At 37.4% G+C, this 15,177-nt stretch overlaps 1 protein-coding gene across 1 annotated transcript; it reads right to left on the bottom strand.

Moving 5' to 3' along the window:
* Window positions 1-1,210: 1,210 nt before the first annotated feature.
* Window positions 1,211-14,906, bottom strand: LOC121410449. Its single transcript, XM_041602545.1, has 5 exons — window positions 14,575-14,906; window positions 6,384-9,535; window positions 5,876-6,076; window positions 4,374-4,524; window positions 1,211-3,761 (listed from the first exon to the last, which is right to left on the bottom strand). Exons 2-5 carry the CDS (start codon window positions 9,512-9,514, stop codon window positions 3,627-3,629), a joined length of 3,618 nt encoding a protein of 1,205 aa, XP_041458479.1. The 5' UTR covers window positions 9,515-9,535; window positions 14,575-14,906; the 3' UTR covers window positions 1,211-3,626.
* Between the last annotated feature and the right edge of the window lie 271 nt (window positions 14,907-15,177).

Raw genomic sequence — 15,177 nt, 5'->3', positions numbered from 1 at the left:
TTAAAACTCATGTTCACCTGACTGAAATTTTACTTCTAATTCAGACTTTTTTCTCTCTTTACATCAAATCATACTAAACAACAATTCAATCATTAGAAAGAATTACACTTTTTAGTAAAGTCCCTCTTGAATCAATCGATTTCATCTGGACTTCTCTATATCAAAATAAAAAATGAAATAATAATGTCTCAAATAAAGAATTTTTTTCAATAATTCAAAGCAATAAATTGCATAGCTCTAATTTGCCAATCTGTAAGTACAATTACATGAACAGATGAAGGATGAATGGAACGTATCCAGAGGCAGTCATGTTTGAAGACAAAAAATAAAAACCTCTGCATCAAACCATAATAAATCATTGTTTTTGTGGTCTAATAGTTTCTCTATGTTATACCCTCCACTGTGAGTCTGTGATGTCATCTGAGAACGCTCTTTAGTCCTTTTAAATAACTGTAATGAGCATGATGTTTTCGGCAATGGGTTAAATGATAGCCATCTAGTTTAATGCGGACAAGAGAAGTTTTTCCAAAAAAATGTAAATTAACTTAACCTAGGAGTTGTGTCACCTGGTTTATGCAGTCATTCATTAATATTAAAATTTATGTATACCAGGCAACATCTTCTTTTAAAACAAGGCAAAAGCGATTTCGTGTCTCGCCCACTTATGAAAATAACAGAAATATCGTGATTTGTGAAATTACTGGGATGGAATAACACTTGTCATAAGAGCCTTGCACGTAAACTTTAATGTTGACCTGAAAATGACCTTTGAACTTACCATGTGACCTCCCACTGCAGCAAAATATGCAGGTTGCCTAAGTACATCTACCATCCAAGTTTTGTTGAAAAGTGACTTACGGTTGCAGAGTTGGGTGTCACAAGAACGTCTTGCATGCAAACTTTAACATTTACCTGAAAATGACCTTTGACCTAACCATGTGACCTAAGACTGCAGCATCACATGCAGATCCCTCAATTTAATCTACCATCCAAGTTTGATTGAAGAGTGATTTACGGTTGTGGAGTTAGGTGTCATAAGAGTCTTGCATGTTAACTTTAACGTTGACCTAAAATTGACCTTTGACCTTATCATGTGACTTTCGACTGCAGCATAACATTCAGGTCCCCCAAGTCCATCTACCATCCAAGTTTGGTTGAAAAGCGACTTACGGTTGTGGAGTTATGTGTCATTAGATTTGTGACGGACGGACAACAGACGATGGACAACATTTGGATCCCTAAGTCTCGCCTTCACCTCTGGTGGGCAAGACAAAAATTACAATTATTACTTGTTTACCTATAGAACTGAAAGGTAATTTGCGAAAAAAAATCTTGATATAATTACAAAATGGCACATTAGGAAACTGCAATTCAAAGTATCTTCCAACATGAGATTGACGTTCAAGTTGAACAAACAGTTGGTAAATGAAACAAGAGTGTCGCTGGGGCGAGCACATAATAAGCTCGCCTGTAATGAGGAAAATGAAGTTATTGGTCATGCAAAAAGTGGAAGGTAGCGACTTGACCTTTGACCTTTTTACTTCAAAATTGATAGGCTTCCTGGGATCCATGCTAGTATCATACACACCAAATTATATGAGCTTAGGAAAGTTAAACAAAAGTTATCAGGTTAACAAGGAAAAGGTTAACGGACAGACATCAGGCATGATACCATAACATGTCCCGCCATGTTCCGTAGATGGTCGGGCGTATTATAAAAAAAAACATCTGATTATGAACTGATTTACAAACTAAATAATCCTTCAAAACAGCTATTAGTAACCTCAAGAGACAACCACAACATCCTCCTCCATCTCTATAAAATCTAACCAACAATATAGATACAAGACTAACATGGTAAAAGGGTCATCATGCATTGAAGATAACAGAGTATTTTTTTCTTACTTTTTAAGGAAAGGCTGATGATTTTTTTTTTTAATACACTTCTTGTATTCTAATCAAAATGAAAATTTCCTTCAAATTACCAATATTTAGCTCATTATTGATGTAAAAAATTAAGGGAACTATACATACATGATAATCTTTTCACTTTTAAAGGCATAAAGGCAATGCTGTGTTTAACACGCGGTCATCAGTGCCCTAAAATCGGATATATCTATCAAAGTACAAAAGCGTATCACGGAGAGGCAGATATTTTTGATGATTATTAACTTGCTGCTGTTGCAAAAGAGAATAGCAGGGCTTGAATGTGGGATAAACAAAAGAACAAGTATGGTATAACATGTACCTTAACACTAATTTTACAACCAAAAACACTCATTAGTCATGTATTTATAGCTCACATTTAACTTTTAATTGTGGTGTAGGTGGTTTATCTTTCAGTGGCCAAATCTGGCACAAATTTCACAACCATTAAAGCAACAAAAATATTAATGTAAAAAGACTGGGTATGCAAGCTTTTCGACAATTATCAGACTTGGTCAACCAGCGGTTATGCATATGGAGAAATATAATCAAGAGGAGAGGATTCTTTAATGCATGCTCAGATATTACAACTACAGGCTTAAAATCAATGCAACTTCTTTGAACTTTAACTGTTTCAAATCATTCTTTTTTAGTAAAAAAAAATGAGTAATCAAAAAGTGTCTGATAATTAATAAGGACTACTTAAGGCGGAAATACAGAACAATTTCTTTTACATCTACTCAACAGAAATCTACTTCTTAACATCTTTCTGTGATAAACTACATGCTTAGACAAGCTAACTAACTAATCAAGCAGTATTAAATGAAAAAAAAAAGATAAGGGAACAGTAAGTAATTTTTTACTCAATTTACCTAGTATTTCATTTCATACTAGAATGTATATTATCAATAGTGGTTTATCAAGTGAAATAAACTACCAATCCTGAATTACATAAATTGTCATAATATTGGATCTCACATTAGAAAGCAAATCATTGATGAGTACCAGAATGTGAGAACATCAAACTTGATTTCACACAATGTAATTATATTGGATCTCATATTAGAAAGTATATCAATGATGGGTGCTAGAAAAATAATAGCATCAAACTTGATTTCATACAATGTCATTATATTGGATCTCCATTAGAAAGCATATCAATGATGGGTGCTATAAAAGTTAGAACATCAATCTAGATTCCAAACATTGTCACTACATTGGATTTAGTATTAGAAAGCATATCAATGATGGCTGCTAGAATGCGAAAATATCAAACTTGATTTCATACATTGCCATTATATTGATACCAATATCAGAAAATACATTGATTCATCATTGAATTGACCAAATTATCTGAATTGTCATTCTTCTGGATCTTACATTGGAAAGATAGTAATGAAGAGTGATTCAACCAACCACAAAATTCAATGTCATACTTGTAAATGCATTTGAATTTGACATTGGAAAGCCTGCCACCAATTATATTTTCTAAAGCCCTCAAAATGTTATTAATATTATATTATATAAAAAAGTACATTATCAACGGTGGATGCGAGAATATACAAAATTTGATTGACTTCTTGCTTAGGATCTTACTTTTGAAAGAAACTCATCACGAGTGGTATTAAGGTCAACCATTCCATTGTTAATCCATGCTTGCCATGTATTAAATCTCAAACTGGAAAGAATGACGGTATTTACTAAATTCCATACATTGTCATTGTATTGGCTCTTACATTGGAAAGGACATCATCAAGAGTGGTTCCTCTCAGCTGGGCAATGCGTTCTGCAACCAGGAGGGCCATACCTGGGTGAGACCACTTTTGACACCTAACCTAATGAGATAGAAAAACATAAAGCAAAAAATTATGAGAAAAGATCAAGTACATGTCATGGCTCTTTGTCCACATCCTTGATAAATTTTGGATAGAAATCCACATTGGTCTATTTAACATATTCTATTCACAATGCATAACTTCACATGTTGACGTATTAGACACGAATACAAGGGAACTTAACAGTAAAATATCAAAATTAAAATTAGTATTACATTAGGTTGTTTCTTTAGTTAAATAGGTTTCATAAAGAATTTAAAAAACCTATGGAAACTATATAAAAAAAAGAGAGAAAGAAGTACTACAAAATTTTGCTACTGCTTCACATGACATAAGAATACATTACCGGGGGCCGTTTCATAAAGCTGTTCGTAAGTTCAGAGCGACTTTAACAACAACTGGTGATCCTTTCTTACACGCTAAACATTGCAAATGAAAATACCATCAACTACAAGAAAGGATCACCAGTCGTTATTAAAGTCGCTCTTAACTTATGAACAGCTTTATGAAACACCCACCCGGTATTCATCATACTGAACCTTATTTTTTATTGTAGACCCAACCTTTTTTTCTATAAATGACCATTCTAAATGAACAATAACATAAACAAACCTTCCTTGGAAGAAAGTAGGGTGTATCTGTTTCCAACAGAAGTCTATTGAGCGGGATAGCCCGGGCAGTCTGATGGGTGTTGGTAGCCGTAGGGAAGGTCACTAGAGCTGTCAGACCGATGAAAGAGTTCGGAAAAGCCCTCAGAAATTTTCTAAATTCAAGCAGAAAAGAGAGAATATAACTTATCAAGGTTTTCAACAACAAAAAATTCATACATACACGACTGCACCCTCACTCCTCATATTAGACAAAGGGTGCACTGGCTATGAAAAATATACAAAAATAAGAGACGCTAGTCATATCACTTGTCTTGATTTTTATCAACTGACTGCATTTCCCAGCCAGTGTCCCTCTTCAATTCTTCATCCAGTTTAACCCTTATTTAACTGCAAAAAAATGTCATCACTACGCTGTTGCGCAAAATGTTTTTACCTCGCTGACTTTTTACTTTCAAGTCTTGCTCATCTTTTGAGACAAAATTTGCGACGCCTGAGTACGCGGTTCCGAAATTACGTAACATTTTGTAAGTGCATGTCAGACGCTAAATTGCTCAATTCTGTCAATGCAAATTGTGTTTTTCAACCAAAAATCATAAAAGTATGATTATTTGGTTTAAATGGACTTATTTATGCTATTCCTGATTGCAAAAGGGTCCCTGACAAATTTCATCAGAAAAAACAATAAAAAACAAAGAAATACATAAGAATTTGAAAAACAATAGAATACATAAGAAATTAATTTCATTTTTGCAATTTTTTTAAAGATTTCTTAGAAATGTAAAAATTGATACTCTCACCAAAAACTAGCATTCTACTAGCAATATAAATTGAGTTAAAGGCAACAACATACACACTAAAAATATAGGGCAAATTTCATATGCTTATTTGCATAATTAATAAAAAAGCATAAACAATTAATTTTTGAAAATTTCACTAGTCTTGTAGTTTACATCCGGCTCGATGTGCATGCTTTTTTGGCCATCACACAATCAGCAGCGGAGATCTGAGGGGGGTCAAATTGACCCCCCCCCCTGTATGGTCTGAAATAGCCCAGTTCAGATAGTCACACACAAAAAAATAGTCACATATTTACAGGAATGCAGCAACTATAAATCATGACAGACAGCAGTCCATATAATCCCAAAACATCTGGTTAAGTGCAGTCATATTGTAAGATACATTACACCAAATATAAAGTCTCCTCTTACATGTAAATGTATATATTCTTTCAGGATATACAAAGGTATATACAATATGGAAGAATAAAACCAGATGATTAACAGTTTCTCTCCAGGTACATTTAGCCTGGTATTAGTGATGGAAATTTCTCCAAAATATTCTCTAATGATATTTCCTGATAAATGGTACTGGCATGCATAAGGAATTTATCATAAAGAATATGACAAAGTATTTGGAACAATTTGAAAGGATTAACTTGGGAGGATGAAAAACAAGTATCACTATAAAGAATTCATATGTTTAAAATTAAGAAAACACTCTTACATGGCATCCTGGGGAGGTCCTGTGAAACAGTGACGGTGTATCTTGTGATTTCTGGGCACCATCTTGGACATGATGCTGAGTGTGTCTTCTTCTGCATCCCTGCAATGGATGACTAAGGGCTTCTTTGTTTCCAGGGCAATCTGCAACTGACGTTGGAAGATCACCTTCTGAAGCTCATGATCTGATGTGATCTCTGCTGGCCTAAAAAACAGAAAACAATTGTTCAAGATATACAAACATGTCATTAACTTCACACATTGTTTCCTGAAACCTAAATTATGTAATTTTCTTTGCACAGCTACGCAAAACAAAGTGCTGCACATGAAGACATTTTTAGCAAAGGAAACTGAACAACCACAACTGATAGATTTTCAAAATCACACATCAGTCCATTTCTCGTATGATATTTTAGAAACTGCTATGATGAATATCTATAAAAACAATCTTAAACCCCAGAACATTCAAGTCTTTACATTATAAAAAAGAATGATTTAAGTCTTTTATTCACCTGTCAGAGTAATCCAATCCAATTTCTCCAAGTGCAACAGTCTTTGGATGATTCATCCAGTCTTTAATCTTCTGTTCCATGATGCCATCATAGTGCTTCACCTGGTGTGGATGACATCCAAATGATCCCCAGATGTTACTTTCTTTCAGTAGGTTATCAGCAAGAGAGTAACTATTTGAAAAGTTGACAGGATAACAGAAGATGGCCACACATCCAGCAAAATTGGTTGGGAAATTATTTACCAAGCAGAACTTTGCAAAGGTTCCCTTGAACATGTGCCGTTGAAAGAGTAGGTCAATGTGGGCATGAGTGTCCAGATAGTCTATATCACTGGATGGGTATTGGATTTCTGCAGAATCTTCAACCTCTGTTGATGAGCGCCATGAGTTAATAGTTGGTATTGTCTCCCCTCTCACCTCATCTTCAAGGGTTAGTCGTCTTGGTCGCTGCAGAATTTCGGCAAAGGTCTTTGGTTTAGGAGGTGCCGAGACTGGACGGGGAACTGGTGTGATATTGTAGCTACCCCATCCTTGAGATCCTGCAGACCAACTCTTGAATTTGCTAGTATCAGCATTGAATGCTTCAGGACGAGGAGTTGACTGCCAAAAAGGACTTTCTTGAGGCTTTTCTTTGGCTGGCCCTAGATTATTTTGTGGACTGACAAATTTTACAAGAGGATGACCAGATGCCCATCCACTGTGAGGAGCTATCACCCCAGGATACGACTTCCTCCTCTCTTCAAGATGGGCACTTGAAATGTAAGTTACTCTATCCTGACCATCGGGTGGCTCTGGTCTACCAGCACACACTGCAGCAGCATACGACGGAGGCTGTTGGCTGGAATTATTTGAATTATTTGGGATTGAAAAACTTGTTTCCTCTTTTTTCTGCCCAGGCCTGTCATATTCCATTTGCTTGAAATTCAGTCCCCACACTTTGCTTTTCCTACGAGTAGCACCAACACCAGTCGGAGGGGTTTCATACCAGTTATAGTTTTGCTGATCCCGCGACCCCCTCTCTATCTGAACTGATACACTAGAATCAGTACATGTAGGTGATGGTGTTTCACAAACTCTAGGATAGAAGTAATCCTTATCTTCAGTAGATATGAAATCACTCTGGTTATCAAAGCTCTTGTGGTGTTCACAGATGTCTGGTAGGGTAGTCTGAAGAAAAGGTACATTTTCATCAAATGATACATTTGGTTCTCTTTTTGAAGTCTCACAATTCAGCTCCTGGGAAATATATGATTGACTTCCAGAGGAATCAAAGACATCTTCACTATATGTCTCATCTTCCTCCACTGTATTTGCTTGGTAGGTATAATCTATGCCATCAAATGCATTCATACCGCAAGTTTGATTCATATTGTGCAGGTAACCTTCCCTTTCTGGTACCGACTCGTTTACTGTGTAGAACCTGTCCTGACATTCACTACCAGGAGACTGAGCAATGTGGGTAGGAGAAACTGTCTCAGCTGCTTGTTGAACACATTGAGGAAATCGATGAATGATAGGGTATCTGGCAATGGCATCTGGATGAAAACCTCTCATCATAGCTGGTCCATAGAAATAAGGATCTTGCATCATTGGCCATATAGGAGGGCAATAGGGGATAGGCGGTCTCATTGAAGGATAAGCATGATTGTAAGGCATGTATGCAGGTGGGGGATAAGTAAATCTAGCTCTGTAATCTTGCCTAAAGGACAAGGGGGCATCCATTGATGTGCTTTCATCAGTATGACTTTTATCTGTTGGTAACTCTGGTGGAAGTGGGCGCCTATCTTGGATTTCCTCTGCATCCACACCATCAGCTGAGAGTTTTTTGACAACCTTCTTCCAGTTTTCATCATCTGATAAAGAATCATCAGCTTGACAACCATCATCATCTTCAGCACGAAGTTTTTCCTTAGTTTTTTGTTTGATTTGGGTCTCATCACTCTTTCCTACCTCAGCTGTGGCGACGCCAAATTTCCTTTCAGATTCTTTCAAGGATTTAGAAGCAGAATTATATCCTTTCTTTTGTCTACAGCTTTTGGACCTCTCACCTTTAAGAAGTGTTCCCTGCATATTTTCATCAGTGTCATCATCAGTACTGCCTTGATATTCTGGAATTGTTGCTGCCCTTTGCTTCTTTTTAAGTTTACCCTTTTTCTTTGCACTCCCTTGAGAAAAAACAGAACCAGTCCAAGAATCTGACTTTGATTTATTTGGTATCAAGGGCCCTTTTAGTGAACCAGCTGTTGGACTGCTAAAGCTTCTCTCTCCCTTAGGATTACACAAAGCATGATCCTGCTTTCCTTCTTTGATCTTGAATGAATCTTCATCTGATGTGCAAGTACAATTCTCAGTAACAGCACTTGAAAGACAGTCAACCACTTTATCTCTGACAAATTTCCTTGGTGACATCAGTTTGACCTCACCATCACTTGGTAGCCCAACTTCCCAATCCAGGTTCATGGAATGCTGAGTACCAGTACTACCAGAAGATGTGTATGACCCCTGTAATAACGTCAATCCATCAATTTTCCCTGCAGTTGTTTTTTCACCATCATCTTTCTCTTTGACCATATCCACTGCATCACATAGAGTATTCTGCTTGGAATTTAACTTAGCAATCCGTATTTCTTCATCCCAGTCCTCTTTATCCACTGAAGATATCACTTCAGATCTTACTTTGTTTCCATTCAAATTTACCAAAGATATGCCATTATCTTCTTGAGAACAGGGGAAAGTACCAGCAAGGTTCTTCTTGCATCTTTTCTTAATGTGTACTTTTGATTCATTCTCCTCATTTTCTTCCATTTCTGTGCAACTTCTCTTTGATGATGAGCTGGATCCGGGACTCAACACCTCTTCTTTTATGCATGGCTTAGAACCTATTCCCAACTCAAGCTTGGGTAGCAGGTGGATTCCTTCTTGGTGATTAGTTTCTCTGCCCTCTAAATTCATGCAATCAAAAGTTCTTGGTCTTTGTGGTGGTTGCCCAACCTTGTTTGGATTATGTTTAGGTTGAAAGCGATAGCCACCTCTGCTTCCAGCCCAGCATTGCCCTCTTCCTCTTCCCCTTCCTCGCCTCTTGGTATTGTCTTGCCCCCATGGTTGGAAGGTGAAGTCTCCCCTTTCTGCCATTGTGTTCTATCCTGGGGTAATCTAAAACAAAATTCATAAAAGTCAACTTTCACGTATTACAATGCGTGTATATATACATACATAAACTAAAAAAAGTTTGGAAATCTGATTTTGATCGATTATCCCTCCTCGGTATTAGTGAATATCAATGTGTACTTAATATCAATGAATTGATCATTTAATTCTCTTTAAAATGATACCCTACATGACATGATTATGGTTCGCGACTTCGCATGGAGGTGCAGTGCCTTAAAATGTAGGGCAAGGTCAAAATTCAAAAGTTGCAAATTGACACAATTTTGAAAGTCACTGTTCTTTTTTCCTTGGTGATGAGTGCATTTATCAGCGGTTTCTTTCAATTGTTTTCATGCACCTTAACATCAACATTAATAATCAATCACACACACCTCTGCACAAGCAATCACATGAAAAAAAAAATACAAACATGCATGGGTATTTCAAACCACGGCTCAAACCATGTTATCTCACAGAACCATCACTACATAAATCACAAAAAACATAATAAAAAACGAAGATGCAGGGGCTTGATTTGAATAGATTTTCATCTCTTTGACACAGACAAAAGAATCATGTTCTGCATTGACCCTTCATAAATATTTCTGCTCGTTTTGCAGCTTTTCAATTCAGACCTCATCCAACACTTTTGAATCCTGTTCTTTTCGTGATGGCATGATCATAACAAGCATGGTATCATTTAAAAGAGAATTAAATGATCTTTTGAATGATGTCAAATATGCAATGTGCAAAATTGGGAGTTGGGAGAAATTAATGGCCAAACTCAGATTTCCAAACTTTTTTGAGTAGTTTATATAGGCTTTTTCATGTTGTTGTTTGTTATGCTGAGAATGTTTCTGATTCCACAACCTACATGTAATAATATAGCATACAATAGGTGCTCATTATCTTTACGTTGTTGCCTACTTAATGGCGCAATATAAATTACCCAGCTTAAGATCCAGCTGCTTTAAACCTTAATAGGACTGTGGGAGGGGCCAGGATGGCCCCCCTCAAAACTTTGCGTGATATTTCTGAAATGCAAAAAGATTTCCCTGCATATTTGTATGCCTTTTCAGGCCTCGAAATAGGATTTTTGGGGGCAAGGTCACTTTTTCACTGAGGCCAGGCAGCAGAGGGCACCAAGGCCACTTTTTAAGGGGCATGTAATAAATTATTTGTAGGTGTTACAGTTTTGCGGCGGGGGGGGGCTTTCCATAGTCGATGTTATACATCAGATTCATTACCAAACCACATTATTTACTTAAGAAAAAATGAACTTTACGCACGACTGGTGATACCTTCTTGAGCTACATGTAATTAAATGTGAATCTGATTAGCACCCAAGAAAGTATCAACGGTCGTTCGTAAGTTGTTCGTAACTGACGAACAGCTTCATGAAACACTCCCATTCAAAGTACTGTACTTACGCATCGCGCGCGCTCACCAGGACAGTACAGCGCGCGCGAAATTTGTGTAGTACACATGCGGAGCTCGCGCTCGTCCATTCTTATGCTGCAGCTTACATAGCATATGTAAAGCGCGCTAGCGGCCGGCCAGCTGTGTATAGCTAGCTCATCGTTCGGCGCGGCTTCGGACTAGACTGCATACATGCACTGGATGTCGCTGGTAAAGCTAAGGTATTGAATACTTTTTGAGATCGGAGAAGTTTTCCTCGCTCAGAAAAAAAGGTGCAGACTTTCAAAAGGGGTACATTATATATCAGAAAAAGGGCACATTTATGAGAAAAAAGGGCACCATGGCAATATAAAAAAGGGCACATTTTTAGTGGCCGTAACTTTTAGCAAAAAGAAGGGCATGACGGCTAGTAATAATCGACGGCCATGGCCGTCGATTATTTCGAGGCCTGCTTTTTTTAAGGTCCAAAATTTGCAATATATGGGTATAGCATTGTGACACCAAAAGACTTTTTATGAGACAATATCATTCCGAAAATGGGCGGCTCATTTTTATACATTGTGTACAAAGGCTATGGGAAATGAATTTCAGAAAAGGATGATTCTTTTTTGTAATTAGTCTGCTTAAATTAAAGTTAGTTGGCAAATGGTCTGTAATAATAACCATTAAAACACAAAAGACGGAAAAAAAAAACACATCGGAAATTCTAAACAACGAAATACATAAGGAAAATTTGGCTTTTGCAATTTTTCTTTGTGAAATATGCAAATAATAGTTTTCAAGAATAAATTTGCATATTTCATTCATAATAATTTTTTTCTTTTATTATTTTAGAATTTTTATTACTGGCTTGTAGTTTGTGTGGTAAGAAATGTGAGTGTCAATTTGCGGCACCATCGCACAAACGGCGGCCAGGATCACAATATTGCTAGGTGAATAAGCTCAAATTTTGGAATGAAAATGAAGAAATTTGTTTTGTTATTGAGAGTAAGACCCTAACATTATTCCTGTAGAATTAGGAATTATTTCTGGAGCTTTTTCTTGACTAATATTGTATTTGAAATAATGCGATATTGACATTAAAAAAGAATGAGATTGTTTTCATTTGCTTTCAAAGAAATCTATGTAAAGACACGCTAGCTAGCCTCCGGGAGGGGGGGGCACTCAAATTATTTTTTTGATGGGGGTGTGCTACACAAAACTCTGAAATGGGGGTCTAAGAAACTGACTAAAAGGGAATGTACAGAGTCTTGTGAATATATATCAGGCGGCGTGAAAAATATGATCCCTGGAACGGGATTGCGTCACTGTAGGTACGGTGCATGCACGCTAGCGCTGTGCATGGAGCGGCTACTAGTTATGTGGAGGGAGTTGCGAAGCTGTATGTGCATCTCTCGCGTGTGGTGCTTGCACTCAACAATTTTGGCAAGGCTTGGGAACTGAGATGTCTTGTAATGGGGGACTTACAAGCGGGGCTGGACGGCTTCTGAACTAAAATTTTGTCATTCAGAGTATCCAAAGAACTGAAAATTAGGTCTGAAAAGGGGGTTCATCACAGCGGCACTTCCCCATACCATCAATGAAGACCCAAACACTGTATAAAGTAAACAATGAAAAAGTCCTGAAGCTTAGGTTGGAAATTTTTATTTATGATTGGATACAGAGCAACCCAAAAGAGTAGATTTGCCCCCCCCCCTGAAAAATGGCCTTGAACCAAATGTCATGAAATTTGAGGCCTGGTCTCATCATTGTTTCATCTAAACTGACCAACTGGGCTACTATTTTAGTTTGCCCTTAATTTTTCTGACTTTGGAATATCCTCTGACCATTGAATTGAGGGAGAAAACAGATGTTCATATTACTAACAACAATCACACTAAAATTTAGAGTTCCTTGACCCTCCCCAATTGGGCCAGTTCTCCCAGCAGCTGGACTACAAATTAGCCACTGAAGTTTAGAAAGAAGAATGGATATTAGACCAAATATATATCATACCAAATCAACATTAGACCAAATGGTAAACTAATAATTTGACCAAATGGTCATTCCTATTAAGATTAGAATTAGACCATAGTATGGTTCTAATATATAAGCGATTACACCCTTCGGGTGTTAGACCAACAGAAACTAGGTTTTAAAAGACAAATGATAATTAACTATTAATTAATTAACACCTCAGAAAAATGTTGATTTGAATCAATAGAGAAAAATCTGACAAGCACAATGCTGAAAATTTCATCAAAATCGGATATAGGAAAGTTATGACATTCCAAAGTTTCGCTTATTTTTAACAAAATAGTTATATGAACGAGCCAGTTACATCCATTGATGATGTCACTGACTCATTATTTCTTTTGTTTTTGTTTGAATTATACAATATTTCAAGTTTTACGAATTTGCCGATTAGGACCTCCTTGCCTGAAGCACAAAATATTAAAATAATGGAATTCCACATGTTCAGGTAGGAATGAAACTTCATTTCACATGACAATGACGAGAAAATAAAAATATTTCATATAATACAATACAAAATAAATAGTGAGTGATGTCATCAGTTCCTCATTTGCATACCAACCGAGATGTGCATATAGAAGTGCTTTGTGAAATGAAGCAAAATTTTAAAATGCCATAACTTTCTTATTTCACATCCAATTTTGATGAAATTTTCAGTGTTTTGCTTGTTGAATTTTTCTCTTTTTATTCAAATCAAGTTTTTTGTTGGGGTGGACTTGTCCTTTCAATGAAATGATAGTGGACCAAATAGTTAAAAATGGTTTTTACAAGAATGGATGATGACTAGACCTACTGGTTATTAGACCAAATAATGCTAGACAAAGTACCGGTATTAGTATTACCGGTAGACCAACTGGCTGTAGACCAAGTGGTAATGAACTAATATGGATGTAAAGTCTCTTTGACATCGCTGTTTGACGGTCAACTTTTCCTTTTCTTGAAGGTCCAGTTGGTGCCTCGATGTCAGGATTCTGTATCACGATAGACCTTCATCCAAATCGAGGTAAAAGTGCATAATTTATTTTTTCCTCCTTTTCAGAGCCAAGTCTCACGCATTATGTGTGAGACTCAAGCATTTTGGACTCTTGTTCATCCCTTCAAATCTCTGTCTCACGCAACTATCACAGCCTATCCCCATATACATTGTAAACAATGTCTATGATCTCACTCAGATTCACAGAAAATCTCACGCATAGCTGGTCTTTGAAGTTTGAACTTGGCATCTCTGCCTTTTTATTTGGAGTGCTATTTATCACGACCCCATTCTACCCATTTTTACGGAGTATTCATGTCTGCCTACAGCAGCCTAGTAACATTAAATGGCTACGCATATGAATATTTTTCTGTGTTATCAAAATGAAAAAAATATTACTTAACACAAAGATACAGGCTACAGCCATTAGTTACTGGTACCTAACCCAGCCCAGGCCCAGGGTGCCCCGGCCCGCTTCCGGGCCGAAGCTCCATGGGTTAGGTACCAGTGAGCCCATATATTTGACTTTGTGTAAACTGTAAAGTGATATTTATTTTCATATTGATTATGATAACACACATTTTTTTTATAAATGTTCATTTGCGTAGCCGTAGGCTGTGAAAGTACAACGTACACGTACCTGGCTTGGTGAATTCAAACTCAAAGTAAGTATAATTTTGGCCTTCTCTTGGTCTCGAACGTGAACTTCTCAGCTCCGTGCAGCGCAGGCCGAGAACTTTCCTAATCCTATATCATCTCGAGCTAGTCCGATCCCAAGCTTTGATTACATGTACTATACCGCGTACCGGTAATTCGCGCCTCGCACGTGGCCTTCTCAATTTGGCATGCAGTCACAGGAAGGCCCGTTTCGGCTTCCAGCTGGATTCTACTCGTGTATCTCTTTGCTTGGATATTACATCACAATTTCTGTAACTTAGGATCAGCCAGCCAAGGGGGACAGGAAGAAAGGAGGCACTCGATCGAGGAATTCCGGGGGGGGGGGGGTTCTAACCGTAAATACTGGTGGCAATGATGATGACGATCATGATGATGATACACGGATGAAGATCCGGGATGCGATGACGATGATGATGATGAGTGGCGTAACAGGCGGGGGCAAACTGCATCCCCCCCTGGCGGATTTCACCGGGAAAATAAAAAAAGCGGGGAAAAGGGAGATCGATAAAGGAGAGTGAGAGAGAAAGGAAGGGAAGAAGAAATAACCAAGTGCTTAATTTAATTG

Source organism: Lytechinus variegatus, chromosome 3 (genome assembly GCF_018143015.1).
Source record: "Lytechinus variegatus isolate NC3 chromosome 3, Lvar_3.0, whole genome shotgun sequence".
NCBI classification, from domain to species: domain Eukaryota; kingdom Metazoa; phylum Echinodermata; class Echinoidea; order Temnopleuroida; family Toxopneustidae; genus Lytechinus; species Lytechinus variegatus.
The sequence above is the reverse complement of the archived record's forward strand: the minus strand, read 5'-3'. Positions and strand labels throughout refer to the sequence as shown.